The 20,677-nt window shown below is 41.0% G+C and overlaps 1 protein-coding gene across 1 annotated transcript in view; it reads left to right on the top strand.

The window, feature by feature from the left end:
• Positions 1-20,677, top strand: part of CHST8 (carbohydrate sulfotransferase 8) — a 107,050-nt gene that overhangs the window by 17,178 nt on the left and 69,195 nt on the right. Inside the window, exon 2 of the mRNA XM_053449665.1 lies at positions 9,336-9,566. Within this exon, the coding sequence (XP_053305640.1) occupies positions 9,452-9,566 (115 nt within the window). The 5' untranslated portion in view covers positions 9,336-9,451. The remainder of the gene's footprint in view (positions 1-9,335; positions 9,567-20,677) is intronic.

Raw genomic sequence — 20,677 nt, 5'->3', positions numbered from 1 at the left:
GAATTGTTCATACACACACACACAAAAAATAACCCCAAAAGCAAACACGGCCATGTTTCATCCCAGCAGCAACATCACTGACACCTTCTGCCACATGATCAACTTTAATTAGATTCAAAATAGAAACACTTCAATAAGTATCTTACTCGGAGGAAGGATCTGGCTAAGTATTATGTATGTCTTCTGATAATGTATGCTGTTGGTTCTTGTTGTAGATAACTTTTTTTTAAAGTGAATAATAGGTGTATTCATATTTAAAGAAATGCATAATGCAGCTTTGCCAGTTCTTTGTCCTCGACTAGTTACTAATTGCATTTCATTGAAGCAACCTGATCCGTCACTTATCTGCCCCAAAACAGATGTTTCTCCTGTCTTCTTTCATAAATGTCTACAAGTAGCCTACAGACCATGAGCGATGCACACAGCTGCTACATTTCTAATGTATGTATCATTGTAATACTGACCCTTCGTACGAGGCTACGCTCCCGGCTAATGTATATATAGATATATAGATATCTATCTCTCTTGTGTAGATGGATAGTAAACGCACGTAGGAGCATTTTATTTCTCACGGAGTGTTAATTTGTTGCGTTTACTTGTTATGAGGCTGATACACTTGGTGTTGATCGTTGAATGTGCCATCAGCTTCCCGGAGGTGCAGACTATGACATCATGCACGTCAGGTCCCCAGAGAGAGAGAGAGACCAAGCAGATGACAAAGACGGTCTCTCGGGGCGCGTATCAGACACACACATCCATAATTATGAGCTTTTCCTGTCTTGCAAAATGAACACTCCTTGGCAGTGGGGCCGACTGTAAATGGATGGATGTACCTTATATATTTATGCCATGAATCTGAAGATGGCAATGATTGGTAATAATGTACAGATGCTGGTCTATATTTATTACACTTGCCCCTTGTTATAATAAAGGTAATAATCCCTCTGTATATTTTCGGAATAGAAACTCAATTCTCTTTGAAGGGTGAGCGTGTTGGAAAGGAGAATGCTGCTAGAATCTGGCTACAGTTTGATACATTGAAGCAAGCAAGCGGTATCTGTGACATTGCTTGTGATACGAACCCCAGTTCCTATGTAGAGATGAATACAGGGGTTGACTTGGCTGCCGATTATCTGACCCTTTCCACCTGCCCCTGGAAGCCGTCAGACATCAAGGATTTAAATGGCTACTCGCGGACCTCGTTTCCAGTATCTGGATGTGAAACAAAAAAGAGATTTCCTCAGCCGTTGGAGTCCATCCCGGCACTGTGACAGCACCATTGTACATAAATTAATGAAATGCAGAATATATTATCTTCCATTGACAAGCGGTAACCTTGGTGTCATACTTCTGGCGAATGCACTCCATTGTTAGGGGATAATGTGAAGTCTATAGAGGTAAGCACACCGTGTGAGGGACACATGCCGCTAATTATCACAGGGATTCCGGGGTCATCCGGTGTCGCTGCGCCAACGTATAGAAGAAATCTGAGTGATTATAGATCTCTCTGGTATTGGGGGCAGTTCTCCCCTTATCTAGAAAAATATTGATATTCCGAAGAGAGCGTTCAGAGAAGGGCGACTAAAATGATGAATGCTTTAGAGGATAAAAATGATCAGGAAGGATTAAGGGAATTCAATATGTCCGGCTTGGGGGAGAGAAGAGAAAGAGGGGATAGAAATGTAATACATAAAAGGCTATAACGAAGGACATGAGGATAAATGCGTAATCATAGTTATAACTGTTAATGTTGCCTATTTATGCAGTGGCGCTGTACAGGAGCGCTATGCGAGACCCCATCACTCGGTTAAGTTAATGCCTGTCTTTGGCTTATTGATTCTTCCCCTTATAATTTGTGCAGGGGAGCTCGTCGTCCGTTATTCCGCTCAGCTCGTTAATGATGAATGATTGCCCTGTGACATTTCACCTGCCGTTTAATGCGTTGCCAGATATAAAGATTGTCTTGCGATGGTCCGCCAGGCTCGGAAGCGATCATCCACGTGGAGGCCACGTCTGCCTTGTTTGTTATATGAAAGAGCTGGGGTTTGCAGACGTGTGATATAATCATAGACACCTGACGTGCTTATAGATTACATTGTCACCGTGGCATTTTCGGTGGAAATACAATTGTATCACGTCAAATCATATCACTAACATGTGTCAAAGCGGCTTAGACGTTTCATCATTCACTATTCCAAAGGCACAGGATCCCATTATACTAGCAAATGTTGCTTATTTTTATGATGGAAGGAACAAGCTTGTCTTAAAGGTGAATTATAAATATGAAGCTTTAGTGCTACCCCCCCTTTTAACCATGAATGCCACGGGCAGGGGCATCGATCTGCAATTCTATTATTTTATATTCCGTATCTAGATTTGGAATTCCGCATCATTGTGTGAAACGTTAAGGTGTTATTACTATTCTAGGTGTTTGCAGGAAAGGTCCCTGCTGTAATCTAGAACTTGTCTTCCACGATTAGATTCTTTGATACATTTTGATACGCGAGACGTCTTGTTTGTATAATCTATATGCTGCGAGGAGACATTGAGGATCAATATTCTGCATAGCTTACTATGTTTTCCTTTAAAATTCCACTTCAGATTTCACACAAACAGATTTCTTTGGAACCCAAACACATTGTCATCCATGACGCTCCTTGTTACAATTCACATCTAGACTTGTTCCAAGCTAAGGACGGTTCCAGTTTCACCCCATCGGCAGCTGCATAGCTACAGGTCACAGGTATAGATTTCACCTAGAAAATAAAAATGATTAGATCTAATCCCATATCCCGTAAAGCACGTGGACTTTTTCCGAGCTGAGAGCGGTTCCGGTTGTATCCCGTCGTAGGTTGCATCCGGAATGATTAGTTTAAAAACATAGATGAGTTATTTTGTTTTCATTCCAATACTTTATCATATGATGAGCCATTCAATTCTCACCCGTGAGAGTCGCCCAATCTGGAGCCATAATTTCCCCGCCGTTAACCCTTTATCGGTGGCGCAGATCAGAGCTTGCCACCGTAACGCGCGTGCCGCCAGGACGCAGTTGGATATTTAACGTCGGTTTAGCAAGGACTGGCTTTCCGAGGCACGTGTATTTATTGCCACGAGCTCGACCCAAATACAAAGATTTATAATGATGTGCTTAGCGGCTGGTTATTAAATTCCGCACGGCTCCTCAGTAAGTAAACTCCAATATAAGGCTACGTGTTGAAAACGGAAAGCTAATTTATAACACTACAGCCGAAAATTGCAATGTAGAGTCTTATTTTCCTTGAATGTATGGGCTTCCCATTATCAGCGTGAAGACAATTACTACACTTCAAGGCTCTTTGCTATAAAGAAATTGAGCGTGCAAATACACTTTCATCATAATCACCCTGACTCCGCCGCCTAATTCATAAAAAGCCCAGGAACGTATTGAAATTCAATATTGTTTTAGTCCAAATCAATTATAATAATTGTTTGCGTTTTTAAAGTGTAATTTACCATTGAAACATGAACAAAGATCAACCAATACTTGCTAACGCATCATATTTTCTTATTAAGCCCCATTTCATGGTGTTTGACAAAGAATCCTGTAAATGTATAGAATTTCCACGCGTTCTCTGGAGATATGAGGTAGGCATGTAACGGGGGATTCTATTATTTCAGAGATTAGCCAGATCACCACTGATTACTGCAGACGTGGTGTACACTGTATGGACAAAAGTATCGGGACGGCTGACCGTTACACCCACAGGGACTTTGATGACATCACATTCTAAACACACAGACATTAATATGAAGTCGTGCCCCCCTTTGCAGCTATAACGGCTTCCACTCTTCTGGGAAGGCTTTCCACATGATTATGAGGGGTTTCTGTGGGATTTTTCGCCCGTTCATCCAGTAGAGCGTTTGTGAGGTCAGGCAATGATGTTGGGCGAGAAGCCCGGCTCGCAATCTCCGTACCGGTTCCTCCAATGGTGTCCAATGGGGTTGTACACTGAGAATTGATGCATTTTTGGCTCGCTTTTTCACCCCGATGCAATAAATTATTGATTTAAATTTGAAAGTTGCACATTGAAATAACGTTTCCTTAAGCCGGAGGTTTTTTATGCCATTTCATTGTTTCAGGGTGATTGAAGATTCATTGAGGTCTCAGAACCTTTAATATCCCCCTTACGATCTCTCTCTCTATGGGCTGCCCTCAGACCCTCCTAATGTCTATTATATTACACAACGGAGAGCATGTGGCCAAATACCATCGATTTCCAAGTGAAATTAAGCATGCAACACCTGAGACCTAAAATCCCATTTCACTGGCAATCCCATTCTAATTTCTCGTTTTGAAAGATGATGTTGCTATAAAGCAGCCAGGGTCTTGCTCGTTACAGTCTGTAAGGAAAAGGATAATAATCTGTAGTCCCGAATGTTCCATTTTTATGATACAATGGACCAAGGATTCCGACGTTGACACCTTAAAGTCTCAATGCAAACAATCTACCCCCATAATGTTAAATAGTAAGAAAGCCTTACCCGATTCCATTAATTCCTGATCCATTCCTTGATAAAACACCCAAACCCCGTACGCAACAATCACCAAAATGAATTTTAATTTCAGGCGTTTTCCGCGCTTTAGGCTTTTATTCGGAAATAAATTCCCCAGGGTAATATTATGATCTAATTTCTTTCATGATAAGATCATTTGTCTTCAGGTGAATATTAATCACCTTTTGCTGTTTCTTTGTTCTTGGCTGCTAAAGTAATTGGAATTTTGATAAATTGTTAAGAATGAGGCGTAGCGCCTGCTTATAAGGGAAATAAAGATGTGTTTGGTTAAAACCCTTAATTTGCTGCGCTAATGCAATTACTCAATTACGTGTTTTTTTTTTTTATTGAGTTAGATCAGCATGTTTGATTTTGATTCTGAATCGGAATGCGGTGGCTTTTTTAGGCTGCTCCGCTTTCTCTTTGGGCAGCTGACAGCCCACCTGATTTGTACAGCTACTCAACAAACATTTACGCAGAGGGAGCGAGAGAGCGAGCGTGTTTTAGATCTGACCTTTCCAGAATTCCGTCACCGAAAAAGGAGGAAGTGAATAAACGGTATACGAATAAGCAAATGATGCATCAAACGTTTACGCCTGTCTAGATCTGAGCAAGACGGATTGCACTCCTGTCCCATCGCATTTAAAACAAACGTTCTCGCTTCCCAGGAGGCATAACTGCCTGGAGTATCTTGCATTGCAGATCTTCAGCTATCAAAGTGGGGGTATCGGGCTTTTACCCCATGGAGAAAGGTTAAACCCTAACTGAATCCTCAGAGGGTCTTGTATCCGAGTGCTAATTGCAGTTTGTGCCCTTAATCATCAATTAATCACCCCCCCCCCCGTCGTGGATTGACACTAAAACGCGTAAGGGGTTTCATGACTCGGATAAAACATCCAGTTTCCATTGGTTGAGGAAGTAAAAGAATGCATTTTGTTTGAGTTCACAGACTTTTGTTGGGGAATGAGAACCGAAAGCTATTTTGGGCAGGCTGTATGGGGGTGGTGAGTGCGAATTAGTAAGACAACAATATCCGAGCATACGGAGGTTCCAGGTCTGAGCTCCAAAATAGCGTCATGACCATATCGCTGTAAATCACGTGGGAGCACGCCAAAAAAATCATGCTTAACCATCCATGTGCCGGGGGAGGCATTAGATGTCTCGTGGCACGACAAACTCCACGGCCGCTGAGTGTTTTGAAGGGAAGTTCACCAAAAACGTTACTTTGTATTTGTTTTTGTGTTGTGATTGTGTCAGTCTGGATGACTCTGTCAGGGGGCCACCACGGATTCAAATAAAACTTGAGTTTCTTTGCAAAAACATAACTTTGTTATTTGTTACTTTGTTTTTTTCCAGCACTCTAAGGGCTCAGCTTTTTTTTGTTGTATATCTACAAACAGTAATCTGGGACAAAGTTCTAAAGGTGGAGCAGTTGCCATGGAAACCGACGGAACGTTCCTGCTGATTCTTCCACGTTTAGAACTTTGCCCCGTAATTTCCCTCAAAGCCGCCGGGTTTCATCTCAAAGCCGTCTTTAGTCTTTTTTTTCTAAATCTATCTTGGGCCGGGCGTTCCAATATTTTCCTTTATTTATGATATTTTAACTCCGACTCCGCGCTGTAAGTTAATCAGGCTTGTTAAGCGTCGGTAATTTGCATCCCGACTGCAAAGTCTGGAGAATTAGCCACCGTTGTGACATTGTAAACGAAGCCGGTGGCAGGGTGCCAGGACTTCACATTGCAGATGCAAACCACTCTCGCCGGCACCTGCTCGGAAAGCTGCTCGGAGTGGAATTAGGTGAATAAATTGTGTCCAGCGAAACGGCAGATACATGACAACAGATCTAACGACGTCTGTTCCTCCCTGATAAAGCCGTTCCACGCGCTGCCCTCAGAGTATCGCCTCTTAGATGAGGCGTTCCTAATAAGCAGGGACGCAACATTTCTATGTCTCTGTAGCTGATATGTACATATACCCAGTGGGAAAATTCTGAGAATTCCCAAACCTGTGCTCAAGTAACGCGGCTCTCATTTCCAGCAAAGCATTCACGAGCATTGGTTAATGGACGTCGTTCCCGGGTTTCCTACGACGTCCTTCTTTATAAAAGGTACTTGACCTCTATCCAAAAAAACAAAACAAATGTAGAGACTCCTGCCAAACCAAGTCTTGTTTCTATGGCCATTTGTGCAACAAGCGTCGTAAGACTCGCGTACAACATCATGACACTGTATTCTTTTGGAATTCGGCAGAAACAAATGAAAACGTGAGGTTAACGCTGTAAGCCCCACAGTGGCATTTTTCTGTAATTTGCCATAAATTTTGTTGCCCCCACCGAGGAAGAGCAAAGAAGCTTTTGGGTGTACATCGTCTTATCACCCCCAACGCCTTCCTCGGTCTTGGAAAGGTTTCAGTGATACAGATATATATTTTTAATGCATGATTCATGCTGTTTTTAGTTTCCTAATATAGAATTTTTACACTCCAGCCCTCGCCGCGTTGCCATTCTCTTTGTCTGTAATGAAATTATCGTGTGAACGTTATAAATAGAAGCAGATCATTAGCATTTCAATGGTAAAGTTGAACTTCTAGCACCTGTTATGGCACTCGCTGATGTGTTATTACCAGCTAAATAAAGTGTGATTCACACCCAGCCGTCTAAAGGACCGGAGGGCCGGTTAGAGTTTAAACGGTACAATTATTGTCGGTGAAGGGGATGCTTTGCCCACATGGAAACGACGCTTGGAGTCTCGGAGATTCCGTGTCCAAGGGGCTACTCAGAATAACCACGCATCCCCCGTCTCTCTCGCAGCCCACTTTGCTTCTTGGCATGAGCTGGTTATCATAAAGCTTCTAACGGGATATTTTAGATGGAAACCTAAACCTTGTTAGGCTTAAAAAAAAAAAAAAGACCTAAAGGAATTACTTGGAAGATAAATGAAACGGCGCCCAAATCATATTATTTAGACTACAAACGGTACATTTTATATGTGCTATAACAAGTTCATTTAGACTTAGCGAGCCCTAGATTAGATTTGCTGTAAATATTGCAATAGAGATTTAATAAAATTGGGCAGATATCAGTGTTCGTTTTCTATGGTAACGCAATAAACTTTATCTCTGCTCACAGCAGATAAAATAATTGACTTCTTTGATCTTAAATGTGGATTATGGATGAGGACAGTAATGATCCAGACCACTTAACTATGTTAAAACGTGAGCCCTTAGGGGGTTTATTGCTAGAACGCTGTCCAGTGTTTTAAGAATGCTCAAATGACACGTTCAGAGTAATGTTTGTGGCCGTCCTTTTCTTCTTTTTAAAAGGAGCGGCTGTCAGCGTGGCGGTGGTGGTGGTGTGAAAATGAGGATGTCAAACCCCTGAAGGAGTGCTTTGCTTATCTGCATGGGTGGCTTCTGAAAGGCCAGGCTGCATGCAAAGAATGTGTCCATTAATTCAAAACACTCTTGACAAGTGATTTCTGTATTACGTGTTGGACTCGGATCCCCAAAGTGGTAACAACAAAGAGAGAAATGTCACTTTAACGGATAAGTATTTGTGACAGCATTAGCAAGGAGGACCACGAGTGCTCACCAAATGTACTCAAATCAAGAAAATACATATTAAAAAAAACAAATCAGTCGCGTCAGGGCCGCTTGTTTGTAACACCCAGCCCTCGCTGAAAAAAAAAGGAAGTATTGTCGTCCAGGCGCGGATACATTGTACTTATATGCACTTGTGTGTGTTTGCACTTGAACCTAATGGCTCTTATAAATGTCTGACGTGAAGATCAGGTAGTTGTAACATGGAGTTTTATGAATATGAATATGCAACACTTGGGGTTATTTTAAAAAAGCGGCTCTACTTTTAGAACTTTGCACCACAGCGATTGTCTGAAACATTCCATTCATTGCTATGGCGATTAGAGCACTTGCAATAACTCATCAAGAAGTTCCGCTTTGTCGAAGAACCCAGGGAATTACCAGTAACATATGTTAAATGCTACACTGGAAGTCACGTGCCTTACATAAACCAACAATACTAGGAAATTATTAGCATGGAAAGCGCTGACTTAACACTAGCCCAGGCGGCTTAACTCTACCCAGAATATCGACCAGAGGATATTACGCTGGCTTTTGGCATCTCTGGTGTGCGGCCTTGAAGACCCACGCTCTCTTACAAGGGGCTTTGATTAGTTTGTTTGGGCCTTGTTTGTTTTCTGATCAGCTTTCGGCTCTAGTGATTTTGTCAGAGATGACATTTTGGTCTGACCTAATTTCAGGCCTGACATTTTCAGACTGAGCAGTCTATCCTCCATAGGAAAAAGGGGTGAGAGATGTGAGACGGAAATATACGACCGAAATGTAATAACTATATAAAAAATAAGAATCAAAACAAAAACATAGTAGCTTTATCTTTGGTCATTTACTGGTGAGGAATGGTTGAAGAAGACCCCTTAAGATTGTGTGTTCTTTTTGTCGTCAAAATGCTTTCATGGAGTTATTAAGCCTATTAAATGCGAGAGGGTTAAAAACCAAACTGGTGTTAAAACTTAGGATGTTACACAGATATTCGTAATTTATTGTGTATGTAGAGCATTTATCCAAGTCTGCACCTGACCTCCTATTGGCTGCTCAATATTTAATTTCTCGTAAAATTTAAATTTCCAAGGAGTAAGTTCTGCTAAGTAATGCTGCCTGAAATGTTCCTTCTTTCTTTTATTTAATTGCTATCTTATTCAGCCACAATCTCTGCCCCTTAATAACAAAGCTCTTCTCACCCCAAGTATGTGTTTTGCGTTGCGCAGGTATGGTCGTGAGAACCAACGAGAAGATGAGAAAATGAACTCTCGTGAAGATCCGGTGACCACGCACGCGGCAGACTTTCCGAGAACAAGACGCGGTTGACCCGAGAGTGATAATTATGAGGCTAACCTGCATGTTTTCCTTCATCTTGCTGTTTGGAGTAGCAGGCCTTATTGTGTTTATCCATTTGCAAGATCCAGCAGAAATGGTTCATCAGCATGGCGTGGCTCCAGGTAACGTCCGCCGAAACACTTTCATAAATGTTAACACCGAGATCAATATGTGGCAATCGATGCATGCACGGAGTCTTAGCTGGTGCTTTGACTTTTCTTAAATGTTGAATTATTTTCAATACGAGCATTAAAAATGGAAGGCTGAAGCGTTTGACATATAAAAGAAAATGTATATTTAAGGCTTTTTGATATAATATTTATTTTAATGCATATTCGCTCCACCTGCCTATAGATAAAGAGGGCAGTAAGGAAATGAAATCAATTCCCTGTGTAACGCATGTTAACGGCTGAAAATAGGACTTGACGGACGCATTTAAACATACAAAGCAATGTAACAGATGATCACTTTCCATATAGATTACCCGTATTTTTAATATTATTACCACAATAAAAAGAACCTCCAAATTAATTGACCTTTGCACAAGCAGGAGAAGATTGTCCTGTCTTTGCTTAGGGCTCCCGATTAATTACTGTGACCCCCGTGCCCTGTCATGGAGGACGAGTCTGTTTTATTGCTTCACTAAAGCGTTTAAAGGGAATAAAAAAAAAAAAACCTACTAGAAATCTATAAAGAGATAACGGGTTCATTCATCAAAAGTTCATCTAAACAGATATCTTACTGTGTCAGACACTTTGAAGAATATGGTCCATAAAATATCATAGCAAGGTGTCTTATTTATTTAGCAAGATAAAGGAGATACTGCCGTCTGTATACCCAAAGGTGCTATGATGTACGGATTAGCAGATTTCAAAGGTACGGTTAGATCTGGGCTTGGTTTGACATAGCAAAGTTCCGTTTATATACGCCTAGAGATATATGTGTTGTGTTGAGGATACGCTCGGAACACGGTGTGTCTGTACTTCAGGGTTCTCGATGATTCTCCTGAAACCTACTTTGTCTGCCGCATGTAAAATCACGCAACTAGCTATGAAGAGAGACTAAAAAAGCAATAATTATATACACTGGAAAAACGGCGTCTCCGAGGGGATATGATAACGTTCTATAAATATATGCGGGGCCGATATAACGAGCTCTTCGGTGACCTGCTCATTAACAGAAATATACAAAGAACAAGAGGTCACCCTCTGAGACTGGAAGAGCGCAGGTTTCATAGAAGACAAAGGAAGGGATTCTTCACAGTGAGGACAATAAAGGTATGGAATTCACTGCCTAGGGGGGTGGTTCTATCAAATACACTAGATGCCTTCAAAAGGGGTCTGGATATTTTTTTAGAAAGGCATGATATACAGGGATATAAATAGAATTCATATTTTAGAGCTTCTTGATCCAAGCAGAAATCCGATTGCCTCTTGGAGTCAAGAAGGATTTTTTCCCCCTGATGGCAGAATTCGAAGTAGCTTAATTAGGGTTTTTTTGCCTTCGTTTGGATCAAGAGTAGGAAGGTTAGGTGGAAGGGTTGAACTTGGTGGACCTTATGAACTATGTAACTATGTAACTAGGTAAAAGGACAGCAATTTTTTTTCCAGGGTCATTTATGACATTTCATAGGAAGCTAACTGGATCATGATTCTTTTCACTGGAGCCACGTAATCTCCTGGTAAAGTTTAAATCTTTATGATTACACGAACTATAATGTGTTAAAGAACTACATCCCAGCGCAGTAGGCACAATAAGCACGCTGTGAGTCCACTTCCATATATTTTTATTATGAAACAATGGCACTATGCGGCTAGCTTGCTGCGTTATTATGCAGCAAGCTGTCTCCAGCGTTGACACTTCATTCGAACTGTTCCGTATGTTGCTGGCATGCGGAAAAAGCTCACTCGGGGAGGCCTTAAGTAATGCTTACATTATTTCCCGTCAGTAAAGTACTCCTGACACTGGCTGCTTGTGTTGATTTGTAACTATTCATTCATTCTTCCCTCGTTCTCCCACATTCCAACCTAATTGTGATGCCGTTTCGAGAAAGCAATATCAAAGTAATTTTCCACAACATTAGTTACAATTTTCTTCTGATCTTTCCAGTGAAACAATCCCATCCTGTTGGCTTCTGTGAGCACGTAAACTTTGATTGCATTTATCCATAGGAAACCAATTCCCAAAAAGTATATATGTACCCTGTGAATAGGGAGATACGCCCCTTCCTTGTGAGTGATAAACATTTGCCGCGAAGGTTGTATTTACGCTGAAAGCAAAATAACGGTGAAAAATGGATAAGTGTTATTGAAACGTACCATGCGTGGTTCTAGAATAAGAACAGCGGGTTTGGGGGAATTCTAGCCTGATAGGTAAGAGAATTGACCTAAAAGAGTTACCTTCCATGACTTGTTATCTCCATGATATATTCTGTCCCTCTGGTTCTAGTATTTAGTGAACTCTCCTTGTGTGCTATTTATTTACTAAAAGGCGATTTGAGATGTGAAGATGCCAACTTTCCATTAAGGACCAGCTCCTTTAAGAAGGGCCGAGCTGGCCCTGTATAATGCATACTTCAATATTTGCAGTTCTAGACAATTTGACTATCCAGCGACGGGCAAAGCACTGGGAAGCACATGGTTCTGTCCCATGCGTTGCTTAGACCTTCGACACCAAGAATGGGGTCAACTTCTGCCTAGCGCCGAGGAGTCTTCCATTTAATTTTGGTCGCGTGCCCAGAACTTGGCATCAACAGGGGTCGAGTATCCTCTTGGCCTGTGTAAACAGGAAGTTGTTTTTATGCCCTTTCCAGTAACGCTAATTGAGTCGGAGAGTCCGCAGTGGTTACTCTGCGTGGAAAGCTCATTACTCATCATTATGGATTCTAGAACTCGCAGCGCATTCCATTTCCTGTACGAAAAAAAATCCGATGCAAATCGCTTGCAGATATTTTATGGTTTCTGCAGGGATTTTTTTTTACACATGGACGTTCTCTTCTGATTTATGCGTCGCTCTGATAGTTAGGGGTAGCGCAAGATCCAGTGGAGCGTAGTAATTAATTTGCATTTGTATTGCTGGGTATCTTTACGCCATTGGGAATAGATATTCCCTCACGTGAGATTATTATCAGCGCTGAAATAATATTTTACTTAGGATTCCGATTAAAGGAAAATCAAGGGAGATTTTATTTTTCGCCGACGGAAGATCAGCTGTTCGGTGAATACAAGGGATCTTTTACCAGAAAAACTGAAATTGGAGTGTTTTTTAGGTTCTGTTGTTTAGAACCTGCTTTGCTTTTAGACACTTCTGAGAACGTTGCTGCTTCTTCCGATACACTTACAAGTTTTTATCCCCTGAGTCTTCACGCGGCCCGGCTCTTCCCGCAGTATGTTAATCCCAGGGATGCCCTGGTACATAGGACCTGCTAATGAGCAGCGCTACTAAGAAACATGCACTCGATTAATCCTTGCTCCGAGAAGATAAAGCTTGCAAACTTATATGCAATGGTGGTAATAGAGAGAGGATAAAGTGCCCGTTTAGATGCAGCTGGCATAAATCAACCTGGCATGCCAAGGGCTTTAAAGACAAAAGAAATAAACTATCGTAACTATGTTACAAACGTTGGTCTTGTGTTTAAAGGAAGCATTCGCATTTGTAGGAAGCAGCATTCAAATCCGCATTTAAAAGACAGAGGTGAAGTTTGAAGAGTGCCATATTCAGATGTAAACGCTCCTCCGCACCTTTTTTTTATGGCTTGCTAACAAATCCAATGCCCTCCTAGCAATCTCGTAAAGCACTTCTGCTAAACGGGGATCGCAAGACACGGCAAAGGGAATTATCTTCGCGGCCAGGTTCACTAATGGATGTGCTGGCAAGGTGAGAATGCCTTTTTCATACACCGCTCGAGATTTAAAATAATTTTACAAGATAGGGGAAAGCATGAATGTCCGGCAATCTATTACGAGCGACTGCGTCCTCCGAATGCTTTGAGTGTTGATCCAAATGCCCTCTGTACGCCACGCGCCACATCGGACAGGCAGGGGAATTGTTTATCAGTCTATCTACTGTATATATATTTTATATTATCTGATTGGACCTACCACAAGATGCTCAATAACATCTCATTTTCTCCCGTGTCCAAGGGTGATATTTGGGGGAAAATATATGAAAAGAAGATAAGAAACTTTCTTTTTTCTCTTTCTCCAATCACCGACCCACAGCAGCCCAGCAGCATTCTCTTTCCTTGTGTTGTGCTGTTCATACAGATTTTTCTATAACTTAATAGAATAATATAAAAGGAAATGGAGAGGTTTTTTTATTATTTATCTTTTTGACTCATGGCTTTGCTTTTAAATCCAGACAGCTGTGGCTTTGTGAATCTTTACGCTTCAGCTTGGTGTGCATATATATATATATATATATATATATATATATATATAAATCCCTCCTGAAATGGATTTAGTCTTTTGGTCTTCAAAAGCCAAACAGTTTGTCTTCCCATAAAAAGAAACATATTGGTTTATGTGTAACATTTCCTTAGAATGTTTAAGACATAAAAAGCTGCCCGTTGACCTTAAATGTATATCGAAAGAAACAATAACTCTCCAAAGACCAGTATTTCTAGTTACGTTCAAATACCAAAAAATGTCCTGGACAACCTACAGGATGAGCCTAAGCTTTTTGAGTAGTTTTAGACCTTATTGGTGCAGTTTTCAGGCCCCATGTTTCCTCTCTGTACGGATTCGGAGCCTAGCCCAATTATAGTACTAGTCAGAGAGCCAAAATAATAACACAATCCTCATTCCTTACTGTGCTTTTGTTACTACAGAAATGTATTTTTTTTCCATCTGTTTTTTTTCTTTAGCCCATAAGTTTCAGTGAAACCGTGACCTCCAGGCTCCGTACATCCCATTTCCCGTTAACGACGCAGCCGGCAAGCTTTTAACGATGAGATATGTTTTTAACAAAGGTATAATCTTTAGAAAACTGACACCGTGTTCTATAGAGGTTCAGAAAAAGCAAGCGGAACGTAAGGACCTTGAACTAGCAAATACGTTTTCCAAGCTGAATGATAATACCCATTCTTTACTTAATCATACGACTGGCTAATGTCTCCAAAGAGCATTGCATTGTTTGAGTTCGCAGGCAGCTAATGATGTTTTGGTGGATTCCATCAATACTTTTAAGTAAGTTGGTTACGTATCTAGCTAAGAACGTCTCCGAGAGATACGATACATTTAGCATAGGTAGATATTGGTTATAAATATTTGCTGTTTAAAAAAGACTCAAGAATGTGTTTTTTTTTAGCTTTGAGCTGAAGTGGAAGTTGTATTGTTTTCTATATCAGAAGGCTTTACTTGATGAAGTTGGGTCTGGGTTTCAGCCTTAACTATAACTGACAGACACAGACAACTTGTATTTCTTCATATTCTCTTCCCTGGAAAATGAATAATAACTTTAAAAACCACAAACATATTGTTTGTGTTTAGACTGCTGCAGCGTATACTGACAATAAACTCACTCGGATCTCTCGCTTGCTTATAAAATATTAACACCTCCTTATTTCGCATTTTATACGGGGATGCTCTTAAAACAAATGTGTTTATGGCAGGAGAAGCGTGTGGTCTGCAGCAATGCTCCGTACTTAACTCATCCACTGCATCGTCATATGTTGTAGACTAGTATTAGTTTAAACACGCTGGGTTGGATTACATTTGCAGCTGCATATGAAGGGCCGCTCTCGGAAATTATATGCAAGATTCCATGTTACAAGACAAAGTTGTAACATTCCAAGAGATACATGGAAACGTTTCCCATGCTTTGATATGGATTATTCTATTTTTTGGTTTTCAGAATATGGGGGAACTAATTTTGCCTTGCACCTTATACTTCCTGTACTCTGCATCAGCTTCAAAGTGAAGAGCTTCAAAGTGCGAGTGCAAAGGGATATTGCTTCCCCCGGTCTGCCTGCATTTCAATCATAGTTCCCCTTCGACTGGCGTCTCCTGCTTTTTAGAGTTTTAGAATCCATTCTCACCTTTCGGATATTAAAGAACAAGCATGATTGACAGCTATTAAATATTGGATGAAGCTCGCTTCTAAGGATTAATGGAATCGCCATCCAGATAACCGGTTTTACTATTAAACAGCATATCGTTAAAGGCCTGTCAATATGCATCCTGGTTATTGAAACGTCCTTCTCAGTTCTCGAATGAAATAATGTAATTAGGCAGCTGTACAAAGGATCAAAGAGAAGTCATCAGAATGTGGTGGCGATCCCATTAGAAGGGCGTTTGTGATATTGTCTGCTTTTTGGAGGAAACGCTGTTTCCTTTTGGGTTGCGTTTCCTTGAATTTGTGTAAAAAAAAAAAATAATAATGGGCGTAGAAAATGTTTAAAATAAATCTCACCAAAAAGCCGTCTACTACTATACAATTTCAATTTTAAATTCCTTAATTTCTTAAATAATTAGCAACTTTAAAAAAAAACAAAAAACCCCAAAAACCTTCTATCACGGAAAAGAAATCTAAGCCTTTCTTGCAGCCGATATAAAGGAGACCTTCCCTGTCGCAGATGGGAGATAATACATTGTAAAGCACAGTCTGGGGGACCTTTTATGAAGCTGCGCATGCCTCCCAAACTCCAATTTGATGTAATATATTCATTATCTATAATCTCATCACAGGTCCCACACTGTGTTTCTCTCTAGCAGTTAATGAATTCCCTTTATTTTTGTTTGTATAGATCTCGATATATATGTGTTTATGCTCATTTTATTAGTGCTTTAAATGCCTGAAAGCATATTTATGCCTAATTGTATATCGACGACGTATTAAAATGATCTTTCCATTACGCTGGAAAAGGGGAAATAAATGCCAAACGCAACAGAATAAACACCCTTTTATTTCCTTTTTTTAGAATGTTAAATCCTGAGCAAGAACAAATAAAATGAGTTGGGACCGCGGGAAGGAGTCTCCTGTTTCATGGTGACCCAGTTCTGTGTTCCTGAATGCATATGATTAATAATATGTAGATCTGCAGCGGTTGCATTTTATGCATTAATAAGTAGCGCGTTCCAGTTAATGATGTATATTTATAACTGCAGTTCCAATAATAAATGGGCGCCGGCTGGGATTTCTGGAAGTTTTCGGAGGGATCTTTCCGATTCAGCCGGGGACGTAACTATGTATCCCGTATTCCTTATGGAATCTTACGTATAGTGGAGTTGGAGAAGTTACTTTTTGCGCGGAGTATGAACTAATTCTTACGGCTGTTGGGGTGTCATTAACTCCCCGATTAAACAGAGGTGACTCGATTAAGGAGACTTTCACAGCGGAACTTGTAGGAAACTTTGTCTTAACCGGTCTGTGATCGCCAGCTCCGTACCATTCAACGTGTTGTAAATTACTCGGGTGACATAGTTATGATGTCATAGCTGGGAATCACCTTGTGCATGGGCCGATTGGGACAGAGGATCTTCCCAGGTATCATGTAGAGCAATTGAGACCTCAGGATTGGCCCACAGAAGGACAGAGGTGTATAAATATTATGATTTTTTTGTTTAAATATCTTAAGTACAGGCCCAGAATGGCCATCTGGCACACCAGGCAAATTCTCAGTGGGCCGCTGGCCGAGAGGGCCAAACACTCACCCGATCTGCTGCTCCAGCGTCTGGATATGCCTGGCCGCGCGCTATGTGAGCATAAAACGTTGCCCGTATCAGCTGTCAGCCATACCTGCCCCACCAGGCAGCCGCTGGCCTTAAAGTCCCGGGACCACCAGTCGGAGTAGAGTTAGAAAATAGAAAGCGTATTTGAAATCTCCAGATTCTATAATCTAGTTACAGATGTTTGGACGCCAGACTTTGTACTTCTTTTCGAGCTGCCCTTCTCTCTTTTTTGTGTTCCTTTTTTTTGAATTTTGGCATCTGCTCTGGAATCATTATTCATTCATTTGCTATTAATGTCTTTTTTTTTTCATTCCCGTTAAAGATATCCGTGTTTTGATGTTGCTCATACATGGTTTAAATGAATTTTATTTTGAATTTACTAAGTCCGCTGACCTCTGGAGACCAAACTGGCTCCATCATAAAACCCTGAGTAATGGAAACATAACATACAAAATGAAGGCGGCCGGTGTCGATGGTGCGAAAGAGAATTTATGGTTAGAAAAAAACACATTTATTATTTCTGGACAGAACGTTCTGTTTTCTTAACACTCATTGGATTCTTCCAAACATACATTTCTCTTGTTGTTTAAGGATAAAAATGGATATAACTGTATTAGCGAAATGGGAATCTTTAGCTGAAATTGATACTTTTCGGGACGTTAGAGGTCACTTCTTCAGATGGAATCTGAAACCTCATGTTTTTAACCTGTTTGCTTCCAGAGGGTAACAATAAAATGCTTTCCATCATTGGAACTGTTAAGACGGACCGTTGCACATTCTTTATATACATTTTCAATCTTTTATTTGTATTAATATAATTCTATTTCGAGGACATGATTGGAAATTGAGAAGGGATCCGGGAATATTTTTTTCATTGCATCCTCTCTTTGGGACTCTTTAACCAGATACATTTGTTTATAAATTAAGCAACATTTGATCCTTTTTGGTAAAGTAGCCATGATAGCAAAACCCGCGATCTTCCTCCTCTTCCCATTATCATTTGAGAAAAGTACATTGTTACAGAACTCAAAAGCTTGCATTACCGCTGACCCGGATACTGTGTTTCTATTGCTTTATTGTAATTTGCCTCTGCGGGGCTACTTTAGCGCAACTTAATCCAAAACAATGTGTCAAGAAACAATTTTAACCTGGCCGTTACCCCACGTGTGTTTTAATATTTAATGTACAGAGAGGTCTGTGCATACAACGTAGCTAATAAGGCAAGAGGGTTTTGCCTTCTTAGGAGAGGTCAGATACAGATCATCCCTCGCACGCGTTCTGACAACTATTGAGCATTCCGTCCGCTGGAGAGGCTCCTCCGCAGGCGGGAGGAAGGAAAATCATTTGCCACTAATGTAAGTGAAATACAACATTTACATGTAGCCAATACTCAGCCCCTTTCCATTAAACGCACAGCGCAGAGGGACGTCGTAGGAGATGCCTACAAAGGAAGCGTATTTTTAAAGCTTAGCGGCCTCTGAAGAAGAGTTCATGTTCTGGTCATCCCGTGGATCGTGGAGCGGAAGGTATTTCCCGCTGGGACGACAGCAATTTTCCTTGACAGTCAGAAAGGGAGTTTAAATGGCCCGCTAAAGAGGCATGCGCCTTCATTGACAGCCTCTCCTGTTAACCGGATAATCTCTTCTGTCTATCCAGCGAGGGCCATGGCCCTCCTAGGGGCTCCTGAGAGATACATTAATGGAAGGAGTGTCCGGGATCCACATAAAATGTAACCACTTCATCTTTGGGCATAATACTGTATGCCTGAAGAAGAGACCTAGATAGTCTTTAAAGCTTGCAATCTATTATACATCAGATAGCCAAGAAAGGTATCACCTTTACCTAATTTGCTTCGTGTTGCAAGTACGTGTTGGCTTGAAAACAAGAGCATAAGGCCCACTGGATTAACCGTTCATAAGTATACTGCCTTTATCATTTCTTTGAGGCATCGGTTAAACTTTGGGGACGGGGTTGTCACTGCATTCAGTGCTAAGCGAGGCGCTGCCGGTGCTTGAAGTCTTTTCACCCTTTGCCTCGTGCTCTCTCACGTCGTCAGCTGCTTTTGAACGATGAAAATGTCCCTGTGGAATAATCAATTACTCCAACATGAAGTCATTTTAATGAACATTAGAATACTAAGAGTTGTCAGACACTTTGTTGGCACAAATACGAGACGCTGCGTGGTCCGCAGCTCCAAGCGCTCTTCACCCTTTCAGAAATACCGTTTTTTGTGTAATGCACGGCTAAATTGTGCATGCTTAACATAAATAACCTCGGTATTCGTTTTATACGGCGACCGGTGGTGCTTCGGATCCTGCATGAAGTATAAAACTGTATCTCACCGCAACTTCATTAAGAATCAAGTCATTTGAGCCATTGAGCAATTTTTGGTCAATTGCTGTTTGCATCTGAATATTCAGCATGATCCTTAAATACAAACGCCTGGCTTAGCTTAGATTAAAAGTGAAGATGAGACGGGAACATGTGTTACAAAGTATACAATATCATATATTCTTTAAAAGGAATTCAGAAGACACGGCACTAAAGGCGAATGGATGTTTGGAAGAGTTTACCAATTTCAGTAACTTAGACTTTTCACACATTGGAATATTCCATGCTTGCATCCTATTCTTCATGTTCCCTTCTAATTTGGCAGGGATCTCCCCAACTCCCAAGCCAGTTCTTGTGCTGCGCGCTCCAGCCGGTCCCATTTTCTTTGCACGTCAGCCGACGTGTCCTTGGACGATGGATAAACCAAGAGTTAGACGCCTGCGCCTTGTCCAAAGACAGCTCCTCATGCATCTGCTCAGCCGGCAGCTGCCCTGTCTGTCATTAAAGTCATCTCTGAAATGATACTATTGCAAGAGTTGTAATCATCTGCCGTGGGGATGTTTTCCCCCCACCTGCAGTCTATTTGCCTCACCCGTCTAGTATGCGATTAGCAGATATAAATGCGAGAGTTTACACACACGCAGCGTTTAGCGCAGGAATTCTCAGCTTAAACACAACCATCGTATGTATTTTTCTGCTTTCTAACCTTAGTTATTTGAAGTCAGCAATTTAAACTCATTTTTTTGCGTTTGTCAGATTGCATGTTTGGAGTCTTCACACGTAATAATCCTCTGGTAAAAGTCAAAGTTTACAGAAAGTAATCCGTTAAGCCCTTTATATCGCAATTATGACCCCAGTTAAACCTCAAATCACATTGATGTCCTGTACTACCCGTCTGGAAAGTTCCTGCAATTTATGGGCATCTTAATATTTATTCCCCGTCTTAAGTATGCGGTGAATGTAGTTTCTTTGTGTTTGACCGGGGGGGGGGGGCTTACTGAAATATAGCATTAAGCTTTGAATTGGTTTATCCGCCACCAATGTTGTTCTTGTGAGCACCGTCACCATATCTTAGGAAAATGTCAGGGGGTAACATTACATTTCATTTCTTGTTTTATTTTAATTAATTAATCAAGGATTACTCAAGTCTTATCCTCTGCAGGGCAATATTCTAAGCAAAGTCTCTTTTAAACCGCATTGTATTTGCCGAAACATATGGATCGTGTAGTCTC

Source organism: Spea bombifrons, chromosome 10 (genome assembly GCF_027358695.1).
Source record: "Spea bombifrons isolate aSpeBom1 chromosome 10, aSpeBom1.2.pri, whole genome shotgun sequence".
In the NCBI taxonomy this organism is placed as follows: Eukaryota; Metazoa; Chordata; class Amphibia; order Anura; family Pelobatidae; genus Spea; species Spea bombifrons.
Note: the sequence above shows the minus strand (reverse complement) of the source record. Positions and strands in the feature narration are given on the sequence as shown.